This window comes from Salvelinus namaycush, chromosome 28 (assembly GCF_016432855.1).
Source record: "Salvelinus namaycush isolate Seneca chromosome 28, SaNama_1.0, whole genome shotgun sequence".
Lineage (NCBI taxonomy): Eukaryota > Metazoa > Chordata > Actinopteri > Salmoniformes > Salmonidae > Salvelinus > Salvelinus namaycush.
Genome location: NC_052334.1, coordinates 30,269,131 through 30,290,725, shown reverse-complemented (window position 1 = coordinate 30,290,725; position 21,595 = coordinate 30,269,131). Strand labels below are relative to the sequence as shown.

General features: G+C 42.2%; 2 protein-coding genes across 3 annotated transcripts in view; one reads left to right on the top strand and one right to left on the bottom strand.

Moving 5' to 3' along the window:
• The window catches only part of LOC120023646 (ral GTPase-activating protein subunit alpha-2-like), a 155,096-nt gene extending 147,461 nt beyond the window's left edge, over positions 1 to 7,635 (top strand). The window contains exons 38-39 of one of the 2 annotated variants that reach the window (XM_038967695.1): positions 1,168 to 1,208; positions 3,956 to 4,066. In XM_038967695.1, the coding sequence (XP_038823623.1) occupies positions 1,168 to 1,172 (5 nt within the window). In that variant the 3' untranslated portion in view covers positions 1,173 to 1,208; positions 3,956 to 4,066. Of the gene's footprint in view, positions 1 to 1,167; positions 1,209 to 3,955 lie in introns of both variants that reach the window. The other variant, XM_038967694.1, reaches the window with a different exon arrangement.
• A 3,206-nt stretch (positions 7,636 to 10,841) lies between these two features.
• Positions 10,842 to 12,260, bottom strand: insm1b (insulinoma-associated 1b). Its single transcript, XM_038967095.1, has one exon. It carries the CDS (start codon positions 12,258 to 12,260, stop codon positions 10,842 to 10,844), a length of 1,419 nt encoding a protein of 472 aa, XP_038823023.1.
• Between the last annotated feature and the right edge of the window lie 9,335 nt (positions 12,261 to 21,595).

The window sequence follows — 21,595 nt, the reverse complement described above, 5'->3', positions numbered from 1 at the left end:
TGCAATACATGTGAAGATGGAGTTAAACAACATGATTATTCAACGGGTTGAATAAATGTGGATTTTAAGAGGTAAACAACTTCTCTCATGAGACCCAGCTGCTAATGGATTCAAACTGAAGAGCTCTCAACTCCCCAGAGTCTAGACAGGCCTCCCTCTCTCACCCTTAAACCACTGTCTGTCTGGAGACAACAACTCTTCACCTGCTTTCCTCGTCTACCTCTGCTTTAACTGCATCGGTTGGCTACTGAAGAGCCGCTAGCTTTCACCATGTGTCGGAGAGGTCAACCTGGTCGGTGGTTTTTGTTTGTTTGCGGGACAGCACGTTGTATGTACTTCAGTGCAGATTAATTGTGTTATCATATACACATACACAAGCACTGTTTCATTAGTACGTGGTATATTTAAGCACTAAGGCATGTGGGGCTGTGATATATGGCCAATATACCACGGCTAAGGGGTTTTCTTAAGCACGACGCGATGCGGAGTGCCTGGATACAGACCTTAGCCGTGGTATATTGACAATATACCACAAACCCCTGAGGTGCCTTATTGCTATTATAAACTGATTTACCAATGTAATTGAGCAGTAAAAATACATGTTTTGTCATACCCGTGGTATACGGTCTGATATACCACGGCTCTCAGCCAATCAGCATTCAGGGCTGGAACCACCCGGTTTATAATGATTTGTAAAACACAGATATGATAATATGCCTTTTTTTTCTCTAACACTGATCTCTATCTCATGGTGTTGAACTGGTTCAGGTGCTTTTCACATAATTCAGCCCAACATATTCTTATTTCATAATAAGCAGTCATACCAACCTATGCAATGTAAAGTTACAGAAATCATTTACCGATCAAGAGCACGCAAGAGACTCCAACCAACACAAAAGTGGACTTCTCGCTGTCTGATAATGCTGCCGTCTCTTAACATATTAAATGTCTTATTGGATGCGTCCTGTTTCCTTGTTTCTTGTATGACTGTGATCCTCACTGTGACAATATTTAACCACACAGGCTTCCTGAATGTCCCCCTCACCTCCCTCCCTGACTGTCGGTCTACAGCAGGGCTGTGTTGTGGTGACTGTCGGTCTACAGCAGGGCTGTGTTGTGGTGACTGTCTGTCTTAATGTGACGCTCTACTGTCTGTTTTTCTTTTAGATTAAAACATGTTAAAGGTGTCATTACAGTAATTGAACAAGGTAAGCCCCGAGCACCGGCTGGAAGCTTGTGTGTCGCCCTAGAGCCTACCCTCGCTCGCCCGTTCACTCATCTCTGGTTTCTCCTTTATTTGGTACTAACGCTTTATTTACCCAACTACCGCTTTTTAAAGGAACGTTAACAAAACGGTGTATGGGGGGTTGATATGACGTTATATGGGGATTGTGTTCTCTATTTATCCAGGCGGTAATTGCGAGTGACGCTGCACGTTTCGGGACAATTAGCACCTGACTCAGTAGTAGCATGAGCAACACGGCCACTCTTCTCTCTGGCTAAGCTTCTGCATGTCACTCCTTTATATTTATCTCCCCAGTCCTTTTTTTCCTTCCTTGTTCATTATTTTTTCTCCCCTGTTTGCCTAGGGCAGAATGTGATACTAACACCTGCCGTACTGGAAGAAAACGTCTGTCATTTAAGCTTTTTTCGAATTGCTGCAGGGGACCGATGGGGATGAGGCCCATTTATGTCCTTTGTTTTTTTTGGGGGGGGGTTGTGTCTCTCCTTTTTCTTTCTCTCTCACTTTCTTTCTCTTTCTCTCTCTCCTTTCTTTCTTTCTTTCTTTCTATGAAAGGATCTCCGATTAAAGGCACCCTGTGCAGGTCTCTGCCCCATCATGGCCTCTGTCAGGATAGTTGTTAAAGAGGTAATTCAGGATTTTGACAATAAAGCCCTTTACCTACCTCCGCAGAGTCAGATGAACTCGTGGATACCATTTTTATGTCTCAGCAGGCAGTTTAAAGGAAGTTACTAACGGTAGCGCAATTGCTAACTAGCGTTAGCACAAAGACTGGACGTCTATGGAAACTGCTAGCATGCTAGTAGATATTGCAAAGACTGGAAGTCGATGGTTACACTAGTTTGCACCGGCTTGCCAAACGACCTCTGACTTCCTTCATGCTGGATGCAGAGACATAAATTGTATCCCTGAGTTCATCTGACTCAGGGGAAGTTGCCAAAATCCCGAAGTATCCCTTTAAGGGGGAGCTCAGAGGAATTACCTTGGTTGCTCTGAGTCTTAGTGTTATGATGAACCAGTCAGACACCGGCCAACTGAAGTCTTGGGAGATTTTTGTTTCACCCTGGAGATATATTATGCATGTGTTATTTTAATAATCAACTTAAGTTTGAGTCATTTTTGGGCTGCATATGATATATATGCAGCCCAAAGTGCTGCAATTTAAAACAAGCATGAGTGTGTTGTTAATGGGTATTAAACCGATCACTCAATCTATAGAGGTGTCCATTGCATGGGTGGGTTCTAGGTAGCATGCTGGTGGGCTAGTAAATGTAACGTCTGTGTGGAGGCCTTTACCTGAGAGGGTTATCTTATCTGCGGCCCACTTCCCTCCCCATTATCCAACAACTATACGAGAGGGTGGGGCGTGGCAGGGCCCAGCGTGGCAGGGCCCAGCGGTGGATTGGTCAAAGTGGAAGCTAGTGGAATTCTGGAGTTGGAAGTGGGGCTGTAGGGTTGGACTTGGGTTAGGCCTGCCCCTACGTCGACTCACAGCCCTCCTCTGTTCTTTTCAGATGCATAATGAAGATCCATTCCGCTAACACACCCACACACACCCTTAACCCCTCCCCCTCTGAATGAGTGGAAGTCAGGGATGCTCGTGTCCACTGGGCTGAGTGTCTGTTACTGCAGCCATCTGCTGTCCCTTTTAGCTGCAGGAACTTGAGATGCTTCAGAAAGATGGAGAGAAAAAAGTGAAGGAAAGAAAATAGGCAACCAGATGCCATCTTGGCAAAGCAGGAAAGTTGTTTAAACTTGAGGCATCGCTAAGATGCGTTGGGGGGTGTATGCAAAATATGTTTGCTCTTACCGGCCTCCCCCTCACTTTTCACTGCTTGCAGCCTGTAATCATTTTTATTTTGTATTTATTTAACCTTTACTTAACTAGGCAAGTCAGTTAAGAACAAATTCTTATTTACAATGACGGCCTACCCCGGCCAAACCCGTACGACGCTGGGCCAATTGTGCGCCACCCTATGGGATTCCCAATCACGGCCTGTTGTGATACAGCCTGAAATTGAACAGTGACCCCTCTAGCACTGAGATGCAGTGCTTTTAGACCGCTGCACCACTCGGGAGCCCCGATCCACAATGTTGAACAAAAGGCGTCTCTTCACATGCTCGCAACATGCCTGTCCAGTTAACATAATGTTCCATTCACTTTTTACAATACACCATTTTAAGACTTGAACAATCTGTCACATTCTCTTTATGCTGAACAGCGAAGGCAATTTTATTCTTAGGACCACGTGGTTTAAAATAGGTTGCTTTTTTCCCCCCTACTCATGCAAGCATCTGCCCACCCAAACCCAAAGTGTTGGGAGAAATATCCAGCTTCTCTCCCCTAGTAGCCTCTAGTCTAGCCAGTCAAAGCATGTGATGAAAGAATGGTGAACATTGCATCTATATGTGTATATAGCTGGATCTAGTCACGTGCCACTTTGAAAACTGTGAGGAATTAAAGGTTCAAATCAATCTATACACCTGTTTCTGTTTTGTTTTGGTATTATACATTTGAGGTAGTAAGCAGTTTGGGGTGTCTGCTTTGGGGGACGGGGAGCGATGACATGCATGGCAGTCAGAACATGCTGGAGTATGCCAGTCTTATCAGCGCTATGTTAGCCTGCCACGTTTCACCACTTCTCTCCATCTTTCTCCCCTCTCTCTCCCCCACTCTATCCCTTCTCTCATCCCCTCCCTCTCTCTCTCCAGGCTCTCTCAGCGGCAGCACGAGTGCTGAGCTCAGTGTTTCTTTAGGAACGGACCAGGCGGACCAGGTCTCCCCCACGATTCCCCGTGCCACAAAGAACAGAGTTTCCGGAAAACTCCGCCGATCAGCCAGCGCCATAAGCAAATCTTCCAACTGAGCACTCTCGCCCGACCCACCTCCCAAACCTCCCCCGCTTCATCTTTACTACAGGTCCTGCTGTGAAACCTCATACCTAACCCCTCATGACTGCAGTTTGGTGTGTGCGTTGTTTGTTTTATATCTCGTTTAAACATATAACTGGAGCATATTGCAATTTTTTATTTATGTGGCAGTTATTGATACTTTGATACATTTCCAATTGTTTTACTGTTAAACTGCATATTTGACCTGAAGAAGAGATTGAAGTTTGTTCCGATGTTGCTGCATTTTCTGAAAGAATCTGATTAATATCACTTGTCAGTACAGCGATTAAATATGGACAGGGAATTGACTGAACAATCATGTCTGGTGGCTTAAAGTCCACATATCATCAACATTTCAAAATTCCCTTTCTATGTCACAACAAGGATCTCTATGTTGACATAGAAAAGGAATATGATCACCCATATGCATTTTGGTAAGGGTCTTTCCACAAAATGAGTTCCTTTTGTACCCCTTTGATATTTTTAAGTAGAAATTGTGCACCAATATTGAATTTTAAAAGCCTCTTATATTAAATGGAGTGCTCTTTAAAAGACTCCACATGGAGAATTCAATAAATCTGTTTTTCTTTCATGAATAAAGACTTGCTGAAGTGCCAAAATGCAGCATTTTGACATTTCCCTCTGTGACTTTTCGGAAGATGTTAACCCACTTAACCCCCAAATTCCTCCAAGTTTTCACCATCATTGTAAAGCCCTAGTTATTTTCTTGCTTTAACAAAGTCATTTTTGCTATTTCATGTGATTAATTTTAAGTAAGAAAAAAACATTAACATGTCCCTCATTTTAAGGTCAACCCTACTATGATCTGAACTTTTAATATAGTGTACTAGTAATCATTTTTTCAGAAGAAACGTTGAACATATCATAGTAAAATCATAGTGTTAAAGCAGGTTCTTGATGAGCTGGTTCTCTTTTTGCCCATTTTCTGGTGTTTTGTGGTAGAGAACTGAGCGGGTTGAGCATTACACATTAACCCTGTTACTCATAGATAGACAGGCTATACATGTTTTTGATTTTATTTCTAAAATGGTGAAGCTGCATTCAATTGCCCCTCCCTGTCCCTGAACACAAGCTTCCAATCCCTCTGTCGCAAGGGGAATTATGGCTGATTTAAGAATTATTATTATTTTATTTTTTTAACCTTTATTTAACTAGGCAAGTCAGTGAAGAGCAAATTCTTATTTACAATGACGGCCTAGGAACAGTGGGTTAATTGCCTTGTTCAGGGTGAAATCATCAACCCTGTTACTTTTGTTGGCACTTAATAGGCACTTAATCTTTGTATTTAACCTCCTGAGATGGTAAAACCTGTTTTTTATTAAGTTGAACATGTGTTCTTTATGAACACATGTTAAATGTTAAAATTATATGAAATAAAACTTTTATTTTTCTTCACCAAGTTACACTACCCAAAAGGGACTCATTTCATGGTTTTCCCATTGACTGCCCCCCCCCCCCCCCCTTGCGATTCTGCTGTGTAAATCACTGATGATACTCTTGCTGTTGACAGGATAGGATCATATTTAAGTGTGTTGTTTTGTCCTTGGACTTGAGCCATGGAAGCCTGTGTGTCTGTTTGGACCATACTCATCCTCATGTTGTGGAAGGGCTGTGACATAGGAGGTGCTGCTCTAGCATAATGCTGCACCACACCACACACTTCCTGGTTATGGAGTGCTGTGAGCCAATGCAGCAGGAGTCTGTTTTTAATAGTTATGAACCTGGAGTGGACAGTCAATGATGTCTTTCCAACCCCGAGGTGAATCAAAACTTTTTCTTCTTTTTTATCGCTAAGGACCTTTTTAAATGGATTCCGATGGATTTTGTCTTCCTTTTGTTTTATGCAACTCTGCTGGAAATGAGAAAAGACTGCATTTCTAATTGTTTAGTGATGCTACCCTGTGTAGGATTGTTTCACCTGGGTTCATAACCTGTAATCCAGTATCTTCCATCTGGCTCTTCCTCTGCCATTGTTCTCTCGTGTTGTAAAGTTAAGAATGACATTCCAGTGTTCCCACAGATGGTCTTTTGCACTCACTGTCATTGATAAACTAGCAATGAATGTGTATTTTCTCTTTATTCTTGGATGTAAATTGCTTTATTTGATGTTTGTAGTGTTGTATAATGTATACGTGTGTTGTTTTAGAGGAAAACGCCACCGGAGCCTCAGGTGAATCTTAACTCCATGCACTGGTGTGTGTATGCGCATCCGTGTGTGTGTCTGTATGGCTGTGTGTATTTGTGAAGGAGCTTCTCGCAGTGCCTGTGTAATGTCTGTCCACCAAGATCCATTCCAAGACCCCCACCACTGTAAACCACTGTTAGACATCATTGGATTTATTTTGTTTCTGTTCATTGCAAGAGCAAAACGGAGGACAGCTAGCCTTGCCTTCCTGTCTCATGTCTTTGTTATAGAGGGAGAGACTGTGTGACTGTGTGACTTTTTCCCCTGTGTGACTGTAAAGGTCAGTGTCTTGTCCTCCTCGTCCTCGCACGTTTTATATGAACAGATTGACTGGGTTTGGCCCACTTTTGTTTCGTCTTTATTTGAGGAGGTGCTCTGTTCTCCTTTCTCTCTGAATTGGAATCAAATGGCACCTACTCCTCCTATTTCCCATGATGCACCCCGAGTAACCTCGTGAGGCCACAGTGGAGGGGTGGGGGGCTGCGGAGTTAGAAGGCATACCAGCGCTGTGCTCTGGCGACCCTCTTAGCAACAGGCAGGTTGGCGCTATGCTACTCACGCCGCCTCCTCCGCCACAACCTGCGCCTTTGGGTTGCCATGGAAGCCAGGTGTTACTCACACATTATGCAGGGTTCCACCAGAGCTGCATCCCTGTCTGTTGCACTATTTTGCCTTACCTGTACATCCTCTCTTTCTTTCATTTTGTTCTCTCTTTTTTTGTGTCCCTTTCTTTCCCAAGCACTGATTAATAACATAGGAGGCATGAACGGAGAGTTCGTTCAGAAATAATGAAGTCCATTTTGTGAATTTGAAGAATGTATGTAAATACTGACCTGAGTCAGATCAATGCTTTCACCTTCCCAGTAGCCACTGTAAAGAACTACCCAGCTCTTTTTACCGATCTTCTTATGGAGTCTAAATTGTAGATTAGATGTTGTGGATGGGATCCCTGTCATATATGGGAGTAAATGGGCGTAAGGTTTGATTTGACCAGGGCAAGGATTGTGTCTTACTGAAGACTGGTTCAACTCATGTGAAGCAACAGAGTTAGTTGTTAATTCTAGGTTTTGGTTTAGGAATCCTGTACATTGTGTCAAATCGAGGGTTTCAGTCCTTTACCATAAATATATTAATGCCTATAATATAATATTTGTATAAGAAGAGGGGGAAAAAGGCTTGAAGATTTCATTATTACTTGTTAACATATCAAACCGTTTTTAATGACTGAAGTCATGCTATCTTTATTAGAAATGTGAAAATCAAAAACATTTCATTAAATCAATTTCAAATCCTACGTGTTCTCTGTGTTATTTGTATGGGTCTATTGATTTTAATGTTTTTTTTTCATAGCAGTGGCGCGGAAGTAGAGAAAGTAAATTCAACCTTTTCCTTTAAAACTGTCATTACAGAGATGGGTACTAGCCTAACCCTGTCACAGTAACGCCTATCCTCCATCAATCATCTGGTGAGAATCTGCTGCTTTGGCTGCAGTGACAGGTTGACTGTAACCTTTGGGGGGGGGGGTTGATGGGGTGGAGGGGTGACATGATGGTGCTGTTGTCTTGGTTTTTCAACCCTGGCCCAGAAGCAGCAGCCGGGGTAACCTGACCCCCTTCCCATCTGTCCCCCCTGCTGCTCCATGCAGCTCCAGGAGAGGAGGCTGGGATAATGGGCCCCCACCGAAGGTACAGGTGCAAAGTCTACAGCGCCTAGCCTACACTGGGAGGATTGTTAATTGTTAAAGACTTAAGACGATAATTGGTGATGTGTGTCTGTCGGTCTATCTTGCCTGACCCTGTCCCTTTTGGACCGTCTGAAGCTCTCCTGCGTTTGTCTACATTATGTGATTGAATATTCACAAGTTAAGAAAGGAGACTAATTGTGATCTACAGTAGGTATAAGTTCAAGACACACTGAGTATACCAAACATTAGGAACACCTTCCTAATATTGACTTTCACCCCCCCCCCCCCTTTTTGCACTCACAGCAGCTTCAATTCATCGGGGCATTGACTACACAGTGATGCTGGCCCATGTTGACTCCAATGCTTCCCACAATTGTGTCAAGTTGGCTAGATGTCCTTTGTGTGGTGGACCATTCTTGATACACATGAGAAACTGTTGAGCGTAAAAAATCTTGACACAAACCGGTTGGCCTGGCACCTACTACCATACCTCGTTCAAAGGCACTTAAATCTTTTGTCTTGCCCATTCACCCTCTGAATGGCGCACAGACACAGTCCATGTCTCAAGGTTTTAAAAAATCATCCTTTAACCTGTCTCCTCTTCATCTACACTGATTGAAGTGGATATAACAAGTAACATCAATAAGGGATCATAGCTTTCACCTGGATTCACCTGGTCAGTCTATTTCATGGAAAGAGCAGGTGTTCTTAATGTTTTGTACACTCAGTGTATGTGGACTGTCTATTTTTCACATTGTGACATATCAAGAGTTCCACATGTCTACTGACTACTGCCTAGAGGCCTGTCCTCATTAGTGAACTACATGACGGTATCCACAGTCATGACCTAACAATGATCATTACCCCCTCATGGGCTGGCTGAAGCCACACACGTGCTTCTGGAAGTTGTTACCAATCTTTCTCTTCATGGGGATTGTATGTGAACCTGGATGTTCACCCTACACAGTCAGCAAAAGGGGAAATCAAATTCTGAGTCTCAAGAAAAGACAAATGTCTTTCTGATCTTGAGGTGAGTTGTGTGGCCATCACCTCTTTGTCCTGAGCCATGTTCTGACCAAGCATTATGGCAATTTATGACTGGAAGCTAAGTGCTCTCTGTTTCTTCTTTATAGGAACCAAAACCAGGCTTGAATCATCATATCAATAATACACTGACAATCAATTTAGGGTATCTTTTCCGTTGCCTAGAAAAAAATGCTGGCATCGGATGCAATCACAGTTAAATGAAACCTGAAAGGGTCTAAGAGGAATTAGGTTGGTTTGTTTAGAGGAGTACAATCCTTGAAAAGTCTCTGTTTGACATCAGTCACATCATTGTAGAAATGATGCATCTGTAGTGAATGTGCCTGCATCATGGCTTGAGTATCCATGGTAATTAGGCTATTATACATCCTTTACTAATTACCCACTTGAGTATGCTTCATCTATGTTTTGTTTTGAGCTTTCACATAGCCTGAAGATTCATACAAATAGCCAAATTAATGTTGTGAAGCTGAGAGAAATAATATATGATATTTTGTTGTGTAGGCGAAGTCCAGTGGAGAAATTGAAAGAATAAGAATGATTTTCAAGACAACTTTTTCCCCATATGCACCCATTTCCCAATAGCCTACCATTTAGAATTATTCGGCTGAAGATTGTGTCTCTTGAGTTGCTACCCAGATGGATTTCCATATTATATCATTTACACAACAAAAATGTTATTGTTTTGTTTTTCTAAAGGACAAATCATTATTTCTGACATCCATTTGAATGAATACTTCCCTATAGGTCTGTTTATTTTCTTGTTGATATGACTCGAAGTCAGGGAGGGCAGGCAGACCTGGGTGATGTAGGACTAGTATTATTCAAGACCGTTTGTGTCAATGTCAAACTATAGCAAAATAAATGGTTTCATTTTGAAAATATTTTTTTTATTTCGATGGATAGATAGATGACAACAGTGTACACATACAATCAAAGCGCTATAAAAGCCAACATTTAAGAAAATAAAAATGTTCATAGAAAAAGATTGCATCTAAGATAAGAGCTTTACGTTTTACAAGAGCTGTGGAGATTGAAGATTTAGACCGGTCCACGACAATTAGCACAACTCCTAATTTTGACAAAACATTTGGCTACCACATGTGAACTGCCAGAATGACACAGAATAATCACACAACACAACAATAAATTACAGAATAGAATTGCAAATAGAATAAATAAATAAATAAATACAAGTATTATGACAAAACAATATTGCAACATTTAATAATAAAATATGTGCCAGCATTCAAAATTAAAACAATCATTATGTTGACTTTTTTAAGGCAGTTGTACAGCAGACTTTAGATGTGTTTAGGCTATATTCTAAAGGCATTTGTGGTTCTACTAAAAGGGAATGATTCGATATTTGTACGTTTTTAAGACAAAGTTGATAAGTCTGTCCTGTGATTCATAAGTTAGCATAAAGCTTAATGAAACAGAAATTCACAGTCTGTGAATTAAAAGGCTTTTATGAGGGAAAATGAAACAGTTCTTAGGTCTAGAAGCTATTAGGCTACTTGAGCACGTGTGCAGCTGTCCTAGGAAAATACCTTTAACAGTCAAACTAACACTTTATGTTCTTTCAATAAACTATTTGAGAGAAATCTCAAAATATATGCCTATTTTTTATTTCAAGAAATAGATAAGCATTCAATAACCATCTGATTGGCATGGATAGGACAGCTCTCATCGAACACACAATCTAAACATCAAGTTGCCTGTCTTTCAGTAGTGTAGGCAATTAACTTGTTTTCCAACGCTCCCTTTGCTCAGCAAGCGGGGCGCACGGGCATTTGAAGCAGGATCACCTGCCTATTTTCCGACGGATGACATTTGTTGATGTGCCTCGTGAGTCCGGGTGAGCTGTAGAAAGTGGCAGAGCAGTACTTGCAGGAATACACCTGGGAGGAGTGCATGAGACGCAGGTGTCTCTCCTGGCTAGCCCTGTTGGGGAAATTCTCCCCGCAAACGGGGCAGAGAAGGCAGTCCACGGGGCTTAGATTCAGGGGACTTTGGTTTGTATTTTCCTCTGAGGATAAGGACACTGGCACCTGCTCTTCCACTCTGTCGCTGTTTTGAAACGCGTGGTCCTCGAACATTTTATTCTGCAAGGCTTGGTGTCCCAGGATGTGTTTTCTTAGGTATGCTTGGCGCTTAAACCTCTTCCCACAGTATTGGCAGTTGTATAAACCGTCTTCTGAGCCCGATTCAGACATACCCGGGCTGGGGGTGTCTCTGTCACTCAGAAGCTCGATTCTTGGGTCTTTGGCTTCCTCAGGGGTGGACTTGACACCGGGGGGAATTTTGGCGATTTCAGATTTGATGCTCGGGGTAGATGGTATCCCGGCTGCACTCTGCGCTCTCGGTTTGTGCCAGCGCCGGTGAGAGGCGAGGTTAGCCGGGCAGCTGAACATCTTATCACACTCAGGACACCTGTACTCAACTCTCACTATCCTAGAGCACTTGTGCTGGGCCAAAGAAAATGGATCAGCGTATGCTTCCTTACACAATTGACAGACAAACTCTCCTAAAGGCTTCCCACCTGCCGACGTCTGCGTTCTGGGTTTAAAGTCGACAGGAGCCTCTTTGATTTTCAGACCAAGTACCGGAGACGTTGTCATTTCGTCTTCAAAATTCAGTTTTCTGATGGCTTTGGGTTTTTTGGAGGCAGGTTTGCTCTTGCGCTCAGTGTCGGATGCGGCCCTCTTAGTACCGCCCCTGATGGCTGTAGCAGGGATCCTGCTGGTGGTGCCGCTGCGGTTGCTGTTGCTAGTGCCTATTTTCAAATCCACGGGGGCGAACAGGAGATGATCTAAACTGCTGAGGGAGGCAGGTGTCGGGAATGATTCAGCAGAAATTGGCGAACCTAGATTAAAACTTCTTTCGTAATATCTCCTCTCGTGGTCCTTGCTGATGGGCCTGGTGGGGCTGTAGAGGGCTTGGTACACAGCCTCTTGGTTGCCAAACTGAACCCCTTTAGCATCCAGACTGGGGACCGGGGCGTCTGCTGTGATGTCTGGTGATGGAGCTGCGCGGTCCGGACTGGACGCAATAGAGACAGGGGGAGATGAGTCCACCTGACTCTGAAAGGCTGGGATGTGATGCTCCTGCTCATATTCATCTGTACGAGTCCTGTAGGAAACATGTGCTGATTTCTTGTTTCTTTTTACCAGGAATCCTTTGGGCATCTTTGCGAATGACAGAAAGGCACTTTGGAGAGGTGGGCGAAGGCTCGGATGATATCCAGGTTTGTGAAATTACAGTCACGCCAGGAGCCTCGGTTGCTAACTTATATTTTCGCTAAGCTATTGATCTCTGTGTTGCTGAAATGTTTTCGTCTCCAAGGCATAGCTGCACTCTTTTTATGCCAGAATGATGCTATTGTTCTCGCCCCTTGTTGCCGCATCCTCAACCAATCAGACGAAACGAAGATCCCAGTGGATTTGGATGTGGGAGGGTTCAAAGCCTGCGTTTGGTGGATTTCGTTGAAGGATGTGCAGATAGCTTAGCAGATGTACTTGCGGTTTATTACATTAATGTGTGCGCTCGGCCACTCCCCGACAGAGGCACACGCCGGGCCCTCCTCCTTTTACGGTTTGATGGTTCTCTATACAAATACACACGTGCCACGGCTTTGTGCCTCTCCTTTGGGGGCCACGGAGCTGCCAAAGGGAAATGTCCGTCACTGCCACAATCATCAGAATTGTGAATTAAGACGGGGACTGGACTGGAGAGGGGTCCGGTTGAGAAGGCAACAAAGACGTCGCAAGGGGTTATTTGCATTACTAGAATAAAAGACAACAAAATGAAAATCTAAAAACTAGGGCAGCAAGTGATGTCAGTGGCGATAGTAAAGCAATGGCACACACGTGGCTATTGTGGTTTAATGGGACTTTTCCCCAGTCAAAAGCAAGCTTTACGCACGAACCTCCAACAATATAACAACATGTGACATTGATATAAGGCCCAGTCTTCGAAAATTCGATAAGCAGTGTTATTATTTTACACAAACAAGGCAAGACTTCTTGAAAATAAACATTATTTGGTACGAATGTATTTATTTGGGCACGCGTCTGTCTCGGCAGTTTAACTGGAGTTATACATCAGACATCTCACTATAAGTAATAAGAAGGGTTCTGGTCATGGTACACAATAGCCACGGGAACGTCTGCCCACGCTGGATATCCCGTTTTTGTTTGAAAAGCAAATTGACCCCTTCACTGTGAAATAGGACTCACCGCCAATCTGTCCTAGAGATAGGCGCGTGCTGTGTGTAATCACTGCCCGAGCGCGCCCAGTGTTGCTCTGTATGGAATGTGATATGGATGTCATGTGCAACGATTTAAAAAAATTATGTCTCTAAAAATATCATTTTACAAACTGTTCTTGTTTGATAAGGTTACGTTCTTGTTGGAAAAATATCCATACATCTGTATCTTAGTATTATTCATTTTGTGAAATATTAGTTGGTTTTCAAAGTTTTACTCTGAAGTTTACATTTGGAATTAATATATCGTCTACCTTCTTCAAATCAAGATTGGTTTGATGTTTTTAATTTAGGCACTTTAAGTTGCATGTAGGCTATTATAAAACACTTTCAGACAATCAGAAAGTCTTGCATGGTTCAATTCTTTGAAAATGTATTTACAAAGGATATGTAAATTGAGCATTTTCATACTGTGTTTTGTAGTCAGGGTTATTTCTGATCATTTATTGTCAGTTTTGTGCATACATTACATTTAAATGTAGGCCTATACAATTTTACAGCCATCAAGTTTAGAGAGTACGCTATATGCTTACAAGGTCGATCATCTACGATTATTTTTGTCTAGTGGGCCTAGAGTTATGGTTGCCTGCGTTTTATAATAATATCCTCAGATGAGCGTGCATGCGTCACTTGGCACAGCGTGCTCTCTTTTTCTCTGCGTGGGGAAGCAAGGCAAGAATAATCGGGTAGGCCTATTGTTCTCCTGATTTGCATAAAGCTGCTGTATGACCAAGTCAAATAATTACACCATCCTTAGTTGAAACATGCGCCTTTTGAATGGGTGGCTCTGTTCTGATGCGCTTTCGCTTGTTTGAATGAAAACCGTTAGCTTTGTGCAATTCACATTTTGTCTCTCTTAAATTATACATATATAGCAACGTCTTTCTACCTTTAACTTTTCACATTAACAAGTTTAAAACGAGTTTTCTCTTCTTATCAGGCCATAGTGTTATAAAAATGTGAAATAGTCAACAAATATATAGGTCTAGGCTAAAGGCCAGTCACATTATAGGCCCACGTAGGCCTACAACCGTTCATGAATCTGCCCTTATACAGTTGAAGTCGGAAGTTTACATACACCTTAGCCAAATACATTTCAACTCAGTTTTTCACAATTGCTGACATTTAAACATTTCCTGTCTTAGGTCAGTTAGGATCACCACTTTTTTTAGAATGTGAAATGTCAGAATAATAGTAGAGAGAATGATTTATTTCAGCTTTTATTTCTTTCATCACATTCCCAGTGGGTCAGAAGTTTACATACACTCAATTAGTATTTGGTAGCATTGCCTTTAAATTGTTTAACTTGGGTCAAACGTTTTGGGTAGCCTTCCACAAGCTTCCCACAATAAGTTGGGTGAATTTTGGCCCGTTCCTCCTGACAGAGCAAGTGTAACTCAGTCAGGTTTGTAGGCCTCCTTGCTCGCACACGCTTTTTCAGTTCTGCCCATACATTTTCTATGGGATTGAGGTCAGGGCTTTGTGATGGCCACTCCAATACCTTGACTTTGTTGTCCTTAAGCCATTTTGCCACAACTTTGGAAGTATGCTTGGGGTCATTGTCCATTTGGAAGACCCATTTGCGACCAAGCTTTAACTTCCTGACTGATATCTTGAGATGTTGCTTCAATATATCCACATCATTTTCCTCCCTCATGATGCCATCTATTTTGTGAAGTGCACCAGTCCCTCCTGCAGCAAAGCATACCCACAACATGATGCTGCCACCCCCGTGCTTCACGGTTGGGATGGTGTTCTTCAGCTTGCAAGCCTCCCCCTTTCTCCTCCAAACATAACGATGGTCATTATGGCCAAACAGTTCTATTTTTGTTTCATCAGACCAGAGGACATTTCTCCAAAAAGTACGATCTTTGTCCCCATGTGCAGTTGCAAACCGTAGTCTGGCTTTTTTATGTCGGTTTTGGAGCCGTGGCTTCTTCCTTGCTGAGCGGCCTTTCAGGTTATGTCGATATAGGACTTGTTTTACTTTGGATATAGATACTTTTGTACCTGTTTCCTCCAGCATCTTCACAGGGTCCATTGCAGTTGTTCTGAGATTGATTTACACTTTTCGCACCAAAGTATGTTGATCTCTAGGAGACAGAACGTGTCTCCTTCCTGAGCGGTATGATGGCTGCGTGGTTCCATGGTGTTTATACTTGCGTACTATTATTTGTACAGATGAACGTGGTACCTTCAGGTGTTTGGAAATTGCTCCCAATGATGAACAAGACTTGTGGAGGTCTACAATTTGTTTTCTGAGGTCTTGGCTGATTTATTTTGATTTTCCCATGATGTCAAGCAAAGAGATACTGAGTTTGAAGGTAGGCCTTGAAATACATCCACAGGTACACCTCCAATTGACTCAAATTATGTCAATTAGCCTATCAGAAGCTTCTAAAGCCTTGACATAATTTTCTGAAATTTTCCAAGCTGTTTAAAGGCACAGTCAACTTAGTGTATGTAAACTTCTGATCCACTGGAATTGTGATACAGTGAATTATAATTGAAATAATCTGTCTGTAAACAATTGTTGGAAAAATTACTTGTGTCATGCACAAAATAGATGCCCTAACTGACTTGCCAAAACTATAGTTTGTTAACAAGAAATTTCTGGAGTGGTTGAAAAACGAGTTTTAATGACTCCAACCTAAGTGTACGACTTCAACTGTATATATTTTGGCTATAGTCCGTGTTTGTTCGACAAAGTTTTTGCTGGCAGTTATATTATTCGTGGTTCGTGGAGCTACACGCTTTGATGGCATTTTAAGCAGTTCCTCTCTCCCCCGTGATAATTTCTAAGAGCGCGTGGGCCGGTATGTTGGGGTTTCAGCGGATGCATGTGCGTGTTTGCTCAGTGGCGCGTGCTGCCCTGCAAGAGTGGAAGCACTGAAGGATCGGCGCATCATTAGCATACAGCTGCCTTTCCATCCATCCATAAAGTAAACTTCATCCGCCCCTAAATAGACTATATATTTGGAGCCCTGAGCCCTACGCCACAACATCACTCGGCCTGGTTTAATGTTGGAACGGGGGTCTTCTCTCTAAATGTCAAATAATGTTTAGTGATGTGGGGAACCATTCATATCCAGAGTTTCTGCATGTTAGTGCTGCTCTTTTGATCGACTGATGTAGGCATATTTAACAAAACATAATTTCCTAATGTGCTGCAAGTGGCAACTTTTAATAAATTACACGAAAGTTAAATATCAAATATTGTATGCCACTTTTGTACAGCATAATGATACAGGCATACAGCATTTACTCATAATTAACCTCTTTCTGAGTTAATTCAATTCAGACTCAGCTCACAGTCTGCCTATTTTATTGCACCACCTACAGGTGAAATTAGGATGCAGAAATTGAAGGAAGGGGGATCACCCTGAATAACTGTTGGCTCCCTTCTGGTCGAATCCTTTTGGGTTGCCAGATATGAAACAGAATTTATTTCTCTTTAAGATAAATAACACCCTCTTAGGCCTCACTCCCCCTTATCTGAGATATCTACTGCAGTCCTCATCCTCCACATACAACATCCGTTCTGCCAGACACATTCTGTTAAAGGTCCCCAAAGCACACCCATCCCTGGGTCGCTCCTCTTTTCAGTTTGCTGCAGCTAGCGACTGGAACGAGCTGCAACAAACACTCAAACTGGACAGTTTTATCTCAATCTCTTCATTCAGTCATGGACACTCTTACTGACAGTTGTGGCTGCTTTGTGTGATGTATTGTTGTCTCTACCTTCTTGCCCTTTGTGCTGTTGTCTGTCCCCAATAATGTTTGTACCATGTTTTGTGCTGCTAGCATGTTGTGTTGCTACCATGCTATGTTGTTGTCTTATGTCTCTCCTTATGTAGTGTTTTGTTGTCTCTCTTGTTGTGATGTGTGTTTTGTCCTATATTTATATTGTTTTTGTTTTTTTATCCCAGGCTCCCGTCCCCACAGGAGGCCTTTTGCCTTTTGGTAGGCCGTCATTGTAAATAAGAATTTGTTCTTAACTGACTTGCCTAGTTAAATAAAGGATAAATATAAAATAAATAAATGATCTCGAGATATCCATTTCACCTATTCCATAGCCCACTGTCTGATTCTCACCCACCCCCATCCTGTTAGAATGCTCAAAGGATGTCACTGTAATTTACGCTCATCATGACATGGGCTCCATGAATGGCATTGTCAATCAATGATTGTAATGGATGAGCTGTAGGGCTATTGGGCTTTTGTGTAATCTGCTAGGGAGAATCCATTCAGCATCAAGGACAGGGCCAGTGAGGAATCTAGATTTAATCAGGGACTGGGGGTTTCTAAGAACCAGGGCAGCATTTGACCTATTAGATCCTAAAACAATATTTAGGAAATCATTGTTTTTTTTCTACAATATTTTACAATATACAGTACCAGTCAAAAGCTTGGACACACCTACTCGTTCAAGGGTTTATCTTTATTTGTACTATTTTATACATTGTAGAATAATAGTGAAGACATCAAAACTATGAAATAACACATATGGAATCATGTAGTAACCATTTTTTTTTTTAACAAATCAAAATATATTTTATATTCTTCAAAGTAGTCACCCTTTGCCTTGATGACAGCTTTGCACACTCTTAACATTCTCTCAACTAGCTTCACCTGGAATGCTTTTCCAACAGTCTTGAAGGAGTTCCCACATATGCTGAGCACTTGTTGGCTGTTTTTCATTCACTCTGCGGTCCAACTCATCCCAAACCATTTCAATTGGGTTGAGGCCGGTTGATTGTGGAGGCCAGGTCATCTGATGCAGCACTCCATCACTCTCCTTCTTGGTCAAATAGCCCTTACACAGCCTGGAGGTGTGTTGGGTCTTTGTCCTGTTGAAAAACAAATGATAGTCCCACTAAGCACAAACCAGATGGGATGGCATATCACTGCAGAATGCTGTGGTAGCCATACTGGTTAAGTGTGCCTTGCATTCTAAATAAATCACAGACAGTGTAACCAGCAAAGCACCCCCACACCATCACACCTCCTCCTCCATTGCTTCACGGTGGGAACCACACATGCGGAGGTCATCCGTTCATCTACTCTGCGTCTCACAAACACACGGCGGTTGTTACCAAAAATCTCCCATTTGGACTCATCAGACCAAAGGACAAATTTCCACCGCTCTAATGCCCTTTGCTCGTGTTTCTTGGCCCAAGCAAGTCTCTTCTTATTATTGGTGTCCTTTAGTAGTGGTTTCTTTGCAGCAATTCGACCATTAAGGCCTGATTCACGCAGTCTCCTCTGAACAGTTGATGTTGAGATGTGTCTGTTACTTGAACTCTGTGAAGCATTTATTTGGGCTGCAATTTCTAAGGCTGGTAACTCTAATGAACTTTTCCTCTGCAGCAGAGGTAACTCTGGGTCTTCCTTTCCTGTGGCGGTCCTCATGAGAGACAGTTTCATCATAGCGCTTAATGTTTTTTGCGACTGCACTTTAAGAAACTTTTAAAGTTCTTGACATTTTCTGCGTTGACTGACCTTCATGTCTTAAAGTAATGATGGACTGTTGTTTCTCTTTGCTTATTTGAGATGTTCTTGTCATAATATGGACTTGGTATTTTACCAAATAGGGCTATCTTCTGTATACCACCCTTACCTTGTCACAACACAACTGATTCGCTCAAATGCATTAAGAAGGAAAGAAATTCCATAAATTTACTTTAACAAGGCACACCTGTTAATTGAAATGCATTCCAGGTGACTACCTCATGAAGCTGGTTGAGATAATGCCAAAAGTGTGCAAAGCTGTCATCAAGGTAAAGGGTGGCTACTTTGAAGAATCTAAAATGTAAAATATATTTTGATTTGTATAAAACTTTTTTGGTTACTACATGATTCCATATGTGTTATTTCATAATTTTGATGTCTTCAATATTATTCTACAATGTAGAAAATAGTCAAAATAAAGAAAAACCCTTGAATGAGTAGGTGTGTCCAAACTTTTGACTGGTACTGTACAAATATCTGAATTGTACACTGATTTCCTAAATAACACCTTCCAAATACTGAGTTTTGCCTTCAGAACATTCTCAATTCGTTGGGGCATGCTCTACAAGATGTTGAAAGCGTTCCACAGGGATGCTGGCCCATGTTGACTCCAATCAAGTTGGCTGGATGTCCGTTGAGTGGTGGACCATTCTTGATACACACAGGAAATTGTTGAGCGTGAAAAACCCAGCAGCGTTGCTGTTCTCGACACACTCAAACCAGAGCGCCTGGCACTTACTACTATACCCCGTTCAAAGGTACTTAAATCTTTTGTCTTGCCCATTCACCCTCAGAATGGCACACATACACAATCCATGTCTCAATTGTCAAGGCTTAAAAATCCTTCTTTAACCTCTCCTCCCCTTAGCTAGCATATGGAAATGGTTCCCTGAAACATGATGTCTCCAAGCCCTGGGGCATATTAAATTCACTCATCTGAAACTTCCGAGAGCTGCTCAGAAATCTCTCCAGTCCGCTGGTTGTGTTCCACCAGAGCCTCCTGTCACCAAGCATGCCCTGGAATGTTAAATTGTTAAACGCTAATTCACCTCAGAGCCATGGAGGTGGATAAAGTGATTGTTCTATCTGGGCTGGTTAAAATGTGATGCCCTGTCTCTCTCCTCAGTGTTCACCTCTGTCATTCCACACATTCCTTTTCTCTATTCATGAGTGAACCACAAAGAGCAAGCGGTGCGACTGCTGTGTTACAGATAATAAGGACAGCAGGCGCCAAGCTCCCCACTGCAGGTTTTCTCTCTGCTACAGCTCATTCAATTATCTGACAAGAGTTCTTTGAGACAGAGCTGCACTATGGGGGTGCAGAGAGGGAAATTGAGGTACACACGTGTGGAGACACACACACACACAATCCAACCATTCTCCAAATGCATTTTGAAACAACAAACATGCAGATTTTCTTCCCTGGTGGATTCTATTAACAGATCTTTACTCATGACTGTAGATGTTATTGTCTGTAGTGCGGCAGCATGGTGACCTAGTGGATTTTTTTAGTTTGTTTTAACGGCTGTGTATTTCTTTTTCTTTAAGATCAGAGCGTAAGGTGATGTCCATTTACACCCCAGGTCATGAACAACCAACCATAATGACCGTAGTGACTCAATGTACAGAAATGAAACTAGAAACATCGCTCAAATGGATTATTGTATGAGGTCACCATTATCTTGATGAAACTGCTGAAGACAGAGGCATCATCAAGAAAAAGCAAGAAAGATGGCCGCTCAGAAACCTAATGAGCCACATCTTCCCTCGATTGACAAATGGAGCCCTCAGCACTTCATCTTACATTCTCTATGTTCCTGTGAACCATACATCAACCACCATCCCCTTTCATAACCTGCCAGAGAATCAGGTCACAGCTTACCTACCCCACTGAAGTTCAAATTTAAAATAGTTAAGGTAAAGGTTAAGGTTAGGGTTAGAGTTAGGGTTTGGTAAGGGTTAGGGTTAGGGTTAGGGTTTAGGGTATTTTGACCAATCACATCAGAACGCAGCCTATAAGTATGAATGTAGGCCTATTCCAATCAAATCAAATCACATTTTATTGGTCACATACACATATATGTATGTATGTAGCAGATGTTATTGCGGGTGTAGCAAAATGCTTGTGTTCCTAGCTCCAGCAGCTCAGTAGTATCTAACAATTCTTAACAATACACACAAATCTAAAAGTAAAAGAATGGAATTAGGAAATATATAAATATTATATAGAGAAATGTCAGAGTGGCATTGACTAAAATACAGTAGAATAGAATACAGTATATACATATCAAATGAGTAAAACAGTATGTCAACATTATTAAAGTAACTAGTGTTCCATTATTAAAGTGACCAGTGATTCCATATCTATGTACATGGGGCAGCAGCCTCTAAGGTGCAGGGTTGAGTACCCGGGTTGTAGCTGGCTAGTGATGGCTAGTCATGGCCTTGAGATAGAAGCTGTTTTTCAGTCTCTCGGTTCCAGCTTTGATGTACCTGTACTGACCTCGCCTTCTGGAAAATAGCGGGGTGAACAGGCCGTGGCTCGGGTGGTTGATGTCCTTGATGATCTTTTTGGCCTTCCTGTGACATCGGGTGCTGTAGGTATCCTGGAGGGCAGGCAGTGTGCCCCCGGTGATGCGTTGGACAGACTGCACCACCCTCTGGAGAACCCTGTGGCATATTCACCTATGCCTTGTTTGCAATGTTTTGATCGATATCAGAAACTGTTGGTATTAGTTTGTGCTT